Here is a 7,515-nt window from a genome sequence, read left to right as displayed (position 1 = left end):
TATCAGAGGGGTAGCCGTGTTAGTCTGAATCTGTAAAAAGCAACAGAGGGTCCTGTGGCACCTTTGAGACTAACAGAAGTACTGGGAGCAAGACTTGCATCTGAAGAAGTGAGGTTCTTACCCACGAAAGCTTATGCTCCCAGTACTTCTGTTAGTCTCAAAGGTGCCACAGGACCCTCTGTTGCTTTTTACAGATTCAGACTAACACGGCTACCCCTCTGATACTTGAAGATTAGACTAGGCTCCAGAAACCTGAGACTGGATTGTGCATAGGCCTCAAGACTAAACTATCCCTCAGGACTCTAAGCTTGACATTCCTGTGGTGACCTCAAAAGCAAACTAGGCCCTGAGAGCTACAGACAAGTCAAGCCTACGGTCTTAGGGCCTAGATTGGTCTTAAGGGCAGGAAAATCTAACATAGAAACCTGCAGCCTAGGTTGATTTTGAGGTCTATGGTCAAGTCAAGCCTAGAGTCTTGAGGCCTACAGGAATGCCAAGTCTAGGGTCTTAGTCTGTTCTTGGGACCTATGGCACAGATCAAACATAGAGATTTGGGGCCTGATCTGATCTTGATGCCTGTAGGAAAGTGAAGCCTCAAGTCTTGCGGCCTGTTTGGGTCTTGAGGCCTACAGGAAAGTCAAGCCTATGGTCTTGGAGTTTAGCTGCTCTTAAGGCATATTGAGGCCTAAAGGCACATCAAGCCTAGATTCTCCAGGTCTACTCTGGTCCTGAGGTCTATGGACATGTCAAACATAAAATGTTGGGGCCTAGTCTGGTCTTGAGGCCTACAAGAAAGAAAAGCTTACTATCTTGAGGCCTAGCTGAGATGTACTGAGGCCTGCAGGCAAGTTGCAAGACCTAAATCAATGGGATTAACAGGTATTCAACTGACCAAGCATCCTGGTTTCTTAGCTGGGCTAAGCACCCACCATGCCCTAGGTCTCGGAGCAAGATGCAGCAACACAGGCTACTTACACCATGGCTACATTGCTGCCATCGATAATGACCCTCCTTAGGTTCTTTTTCCCTGGCGTGTTGGCCAAGATGAGCTTGAATGGTGTCCGGATGGCTTCCTTGAACCGCTGGGCTCCAGTCACCGTCGGCACTGGGTACACATCCTCAGCTGGCTGGCTCTCCTCGGCAGCCCATGCAGGGGAAGCTATGGGGGTCACATCCATGGGGAAATCAGAGCCTTCTGGGAGGGGAGGGGGGCCACGGACTCCCCTGTGGATAGGAGACCCGCCTTTCCTCCCTGGCTCGCCCTGATGTTGACCCTGGGGATACTCCTTGCCATTCGAGAGGGCCAGCTCTCCATCTCTGCGACTGCCTCTGTGCTCCAGCCTACTCTCAACCCTGGCCTCCTCTTGATGGTTGGCTTTCTCGTTGAGCCTTCTCAGCAGGCCGGCCAAGGGGACCCCTGTCCAGATCTCAGCCGGGATCTCACTGGGCGAGTGGCCACAGTTGGCCGCTGCTGACTTGATGACCTCCAGCAGGTATTCGTGTTCAACTTGGGTCATCTCCGGTGGCGGAGGAGGAGGAGAAGACATCTCCCTTGCCCCGGACTCCTGGAAGGGTGTGGGACCATGCTCCTGCTGGGAGGAGGAGGCCTGCTCCATCTGGACCCTGTCCAAGATTTTTGAGGGGGCTTCCTGTACCCCACATTCCAGCAGCACCTTCTTCACCACCTGCTCCTCGTAGCCCATAGACTTGAAGAAGTTCAGTCTCATCTTGAACTCCTTCTCTGTCAACGATGATGACAGGGCCTCAGGCAATGGTTCCTCCTCCTCCTCCTGGCTGCTCTCCTCCGGCCCCCTTTCCTCCACTTCCCTCACCCTGTCCTGGGTGGCGGGGAACTTCAAGTCTTGAGCCTGCTGGCTGGCGTCCAAACCTGGGATGGGTTTCGACGACCGCTTGTAAAGCACTGGCCTCTCAGAGGCCTCCTCCTCCACCTTTGCCTGGTCCTGAGAACTGCCTGGGATGCCAGACCTGGAGCCCTGACGCCTGGTCTGATCTGGAGATCTACTGAGGTCACAGAAGTCCTGGGGCCATCCCTGAGGCCTAACCCCACCTGCCGCTTTGGCTTCCCACCTCGGCGGCTGGTCTTGACTGATGACCGGTGGCACCCACAGTACATTCCTCGGTGCCCATTCCCCAACTTCCTGCTGGATGTCCCGCACTAGGCTGAGCAGCTCCTCCTTGAGCGGGGTAGGCAGGATAAGAAGGTCTATGGCATGCTTGTCGTCGTGGGACTCCACCAGCTCCCGGAAGGCCTTCTTCACCAGGGCCTCCTGCTCCTCCGGCAGCCGGGGCGTCTTCTGGTACTTCTCCACAAACTCCTGGATGCGGCTCTGGGCCATCACAAAGGCCTCGGCTAGGCCTGAGACCAGCAGGGACCCAGGGCTGAGCAGGACCAGGTTGGCAGAGGTCCCCTTAGTGAGACAGTCCAGGAAGAGACCTTGAGCTCCCACAAAGACGCACTGCATGTCCTTAGGGTAGCAGACTTTCTTGCTCAACTCCGGGCTGCAGAGCCCCTTGATGTACTCCTGGAGGACACAACACAGGAACAAGGTTAGGACGTGCTATTGCGGGACACCGGCTGCCAAGAATGTGCCCTCTGCTGGCTGGAATCAGAACTTCTCACTGTGTGTCATGAGCCCTGTACTGCTCAGCGCTGGGCTGGAGCTTTCTTTGAGGCAAAGACTGTCTGTGCAACACCTTGCACAACAGGGCCCTGATCTCGGTCGGGGTCTGTGCAACACCTGGCATAACGGGGGTCGGGGTCTGTGCAGCGCCTGGCAAAATGGGGGCCCTGATCTCAGTCGGGGTTTGTGCAGCGCCCAGAACAATGGGGCCCTGATCTCGGTCGGGGTCTGTGCAGCGCCCAGAACAATGGGGCCCTGATACATAATTATATGTTTGTATACAAACAAAATCTGCATTTAAATGAATTTTTTTTAAGATGCAAAACCCAGCACTCAAAAGTTAGGAAATGCCAGAATTGCAGATGTCTGGGTAATCTTAACTCTGCCCCCTGCCACGCATACATCACCACACAAGTTTTAATTACACAATCACATGTATCTATCTATCCACATACAAACCCCCACTCTCTCTCTCTCACTGTATCCATACAATCTCTACCATCTATCCATCCATGTATCCATGACCAGACAGCAAATGTGAAAAATCGGGATGGGGGTGGGGGGTAATAGGAGCCTATATAAGAAAAAGACCCAAAAATTGGGACTGTCCCTATAAAATCGGGACATCTGGTCACCCTAATCCATGCACTCCCTATCTAATCTATCGATCTCCATCCACCCCCTTTATCCATCTATCCCCATTCATCCCCTCTATCTATCCCCATTCACCCCCTCTATCTATCGATCTCCGTCCACCCCCTCTATCTATCTATCTCCATCCACCCCCTTTATCCATCTATCACCATTCACCCCCTCTATCTATCTATCCCCATTCACCCCCTCTATCTATTGATCTCCGTCCACCTCTATCTATCTATCTATCTCCATCCACCCCCTCTATTTATCTATCTATCTCCATTCACCCCACTAGTTGCCCTTATCAGGTAATAATGGCTACAAAGGGTGCGATGATGCCCTTCGATCCTGACCCACAGCCCCCTGCTGTCCCAGCCCCCACCCGCAGCTCTGCAGGTGCCCCTCACTCCTGACCCGCAGCCCCCTGCTAGCCCAGCCCTGGGCTTCCGCAGCTGCATGTACTTCCTAAACCACCGCGTGCAGAGCTGATCAGCGCGTGGGCGTGACTGGGGGGAGAGGGGGGGAGGAGATGGTTATTTTGGCTGCAATTTCCCCCCTGTCGGTTTCACGCCTGCAGAAGAAGAAAAATTCCCTGCCGCTTGGGGTGGAATCGAAAGCAAAATCAGCCAGGGGCGTGTCCTGAAATACGATCACTTCCTAGGGTGCCGGAGAGTCATGGCAAGTCAGCTCCCTGTAGGGCCTCCCGCCTTCCAGAATAAACCAGAGGCAGTGATCCTGGCAGACCAGGTGCCAGCTCGTGCCAAGGTCCCCAGGCCTCAACTGAACACTGACAAATAGAGGGTGGGCACCCATCTGGCTCCCCTGGGCATCAGTGTTGGTGATAAGTTTGCCAGCCCTCCAGGATTGTCCTGGAGTTTCCAGGAATTAAAGATTAGTCTTTGATGAAAGATTATGTGATGTGATGAAACCTCCAGGAATATGTCCAAACAAAATTGGTAACCCTATCTGGTGAAATCGGTATTAGGGTTCTAGGAATGTGTGGAGACTTTAGGGGATGCTTGTGAGCCGCGGCCTGTGTTAATCTCGCTTATAACGCCAATATCCCTGCTCGGGAGGTCATATCTGCCCTGTAAATCACCAGGACAGGGACATGAACGGGAGTAAAATGCAGGAGGGCAGGGGCAAGACATGAACTAGGGCAAAATACTGGGCTCCAACAGCAACCTCCTGTCCCAGCACTGCCGGACAATCGCGGGACATTAAAGAGGCCGCAAGACTTTGTCCTTTGCTCTCCCCACCCCACGGAGCAAGCCGATGCCTCCTGTCGGCTGAGTTTCCAGCTCAGAGCAGAAGAGGGGGAAGAAAGGAAAAAGCCCTAACAAGGAGGAGCTGTATCTTTATGCTTACATGGCGGGGTGAGGATTACTAAACACAGGCAAAAGATCTCCAGTGCTTGGCCTGGGCTAGCCCTGGAGGACATATAGAGCTGGCTTATTATAGAAATGTTTCTCACTTTTTATACCCAAGCTTGGAACTCATTGGTGTGTACATGTTTACCTGTTTTACCCTTGTTTCCCTTTCCTATGTAATAAAACTGGAGAGAATCTATTATAGGATTGACTACAAGGGTTGTCTTCAGCATTAGGTCTAAGGTGTGACTGACCTAGGGTAAGTGACCGGTTCTTTGCGGTGGGGAGGAAGCTGAATATTGCTGTGATTCTTGAGATAAGGGACCATCTGTCACAAAGGTAGGCTCCCCTGGTGCTGAGAAAGATTGGATTGTCTGTGACTCCATGCTAAGGCAGTGATAGTGCCTGAGGAGTTCACACCTGAGAATCAATCAGTGACATCTAAGCACAGAACTCCCAGCCAGTTTGGGCTCTGTGCCTGGTTCCTAAGTTTGCTCTGAGGTTGGTACCACGCTCTTGAGCCACTGAAGGACAAAGGGATATAAACACAGGGCCAAATCCCCAACGGGCTGTGAATCAGTGTCACTCAACTGGGGATCTGTTCACATCAACTTCAATGGAACGACGGCTGATTGACCCCAGCTGGGATCTGCCCCCATTGACTCCAGTGGAGCTACAGCCCATTGACCCCAGCTGGGGATCTGGGCCCATTGACTCCAATGGACATACGGCCCATTGACCCCAGCTGGCATCTAGCCCCATTAACTCCAATAGAGCTACGGCCCATTGACCCCAGCTGGGATCTGGCCCTATTGACTCCAATGGACATACGGCCCATTGACCCCAGCTGGGATCTGGCCCTATTGACTCCAATAGAGCTACGGCCCATTGACCCCAGCTGGCATCTGGCCCCATTGACTCCAATAGAGCTACGGCCCATTGACCCCAGCTGGCATCTGGCCCCATTGACTCCAATGGATATATGGCCCATTGACCCCAGCTGGCATCTGGCCCCATTGACTGTGGTGGGGTCCAGGCTGCATAAATACTGGTTAAAAATTCATCAATCGATTTCAGAGGCAAGGAATGGTGTGAAGACGCAGAGACGCAATGTTAGAACAACTGGTGCAGAACCCGGGGAGTGAGTGACAATCTAGAGGTCACAGGGTGTATCGAAATTCACCCAGGGCGGAGACAGGTGTGGGGAGGTTTAGGCGATATGAGTTAACTACCAAATGTAAACACAGAGAGAAGCAGAGTCATGAGGTTGAACTGAACACGGGGTGTTGGCGGAGCTACACCCGGAGGTGTCACACACCCAAGATAGTGTGAAACCTACTCACAAGGTGTTGGGACACACACACACACACACACACACAGAGGGGAGAGGGGGTGTTAAATTCCTTCGGACTGAATCCCTTTGGAATTGTGACACACCCGCATGCAGGGTTGTGATAGATACACATACAAGGGAGATGGGGGCTGTGTATGTATTAAACCCCTTTAGTGTTATCTCACACTCACGGTTGTGATACAGCCCCACACACACACATCGTGCTGTGCTCTGCACCCCTGCTGGTTTGTGATCAGTATCAATGGCCATGGTTGTCAGTATCCACACGTGATATATTTACGCAGGCGGGGTTGGGACACATGCACACGCAGGGCGAGTGTGTTATGGTTATATGCACACTCACCATTGCTGCTGTACAGTCTGAGGGTGGATTTATGTTTCTGCACAAAAGCTGGAAAAGGTTGGCCATTTTACAAAGAGCTTAGAAATGGTGAAGAGGAGTTTTGGCTGGACAGACAGAGGATGGACTGGGTGTGTGGAAGGGTGGGCGGATGTATGGGTGGAGGGCTGTGGATGGATAGATGGATGGATGGATGGACAGGTGGGTGGATGGATGGGTAGAGGGACGTGAATGGATGGATGGATGGATGTACAGAGTGAAGGGCCGTGGATGGATGGATAGACGGATGGATGGGGTTGGTGGATTTGTGGAGGGGGGTGGATGGAAGGGTGAAGGGATGGATAGATGGATGAAGGGGTGGATGAAAGGTGGATGGATGGATGGATGGAGGGGGGTGTATGAGGGATCGAAGAATAAATGTCTAGCTAGAGGGGTGTGTATGGTGATAGATAATTAAAGGGGGGATGAAGGTGTATATCTGGGGTTGGGGGAACGAATGGGGGTGTCAGGGGATGGGTAGGTGTTTTGGGGGATGTGGGACAGGAGCGTCGGGGGATGGGGGTGTGTTGGGGAGATGGATGGAGGTCTGCGGGGGTAGGAAAGTGTCAGGTGATGGCGGTGTTAGGGAATGGGGAGGTGTCGGGTGATGGGGTGTGTGTCAGGTTGAGATGGGAGCTCAGGGGTGCCTGAGGGGATAGGAGGTGTGAGGGGGTGAATTGGGGGAGGGGGACAGGGTGTGTATCGGGGGATAGGAGACGGGATTGTGGGGATGGTGGACATGGGATAAGATGGGGGGATGGGAGTGTGGGGGATGGCGCGCATGGGGGGAGATGGGGGGGTTGGGGGACAGGAGTATGGGGATGGCGGGTGTGGGGGGAGATGCGGGTGTGTATGGGGATGGGGAGGTGTTGGGGGATGGGGGTGTGAGGGGATGGGGGCTGTCAGGGGTTCGGGGGATGGCTGGGATGTTGGGGGATGGGGTACAGGAGTGTGGGGGTGGCAGATGTGTGGGGGAGATGGGGAGATGCATGGGGACGGGTGTGTTTGTTGGGGGGTGGGGTGTCGGGGGGTGGGGAATGGATGTGATGTTGGGGGATGGAAGACAGGAGTGTGGGGGTGGCGGGCGTGGGGGGAGATGGGGATGTGTATGGGGATGGGGGTGTGTGTTGGGGG

General features: G+C 53.7%; 1 protein-coding gene across 1 annotated transcript in view; it reads right to left on the bottom strand.

The window, feature by feature from the left end:
* Positions 1-2,543, bottom strand: part of LOC117885929 (protein KHNYN-like) — a gene marked incomplete at its 5' end in the record, with an annotated part of 7,122 nt that extends 4,579 nt beyond the window's left edge. Inside the window, 1 exon segment of the mRNA XM_034787494.1 lies at positions 976-2,543. Coding sequence (XP_034643385.1) covers positions 976-2,543 — 1,568 coding nt within the window.
* Between the last annotated feature and the right edge of the window lie 4,972 nt (positions 2,544-7,515).

The sequence above is a fragment of the Trachemys scripta genome, chromosome 12 (genome assembly GCF_013100865.1).
Source record: "Trachemys scripta elegans isolate TJP31775 chromosome 12, CAS_Tse_1.0, whole genome shotgun sequence".
NCBI classification, from domain to species: domain Eukaryota; kingdom Metazoa; phylum Chordata; order Testudines; family Emydidae; genus Trachemys; species Trachemys scripta.
This window is presented reverse-complemented; position numbering and strand designations above follow the sequence as displayed.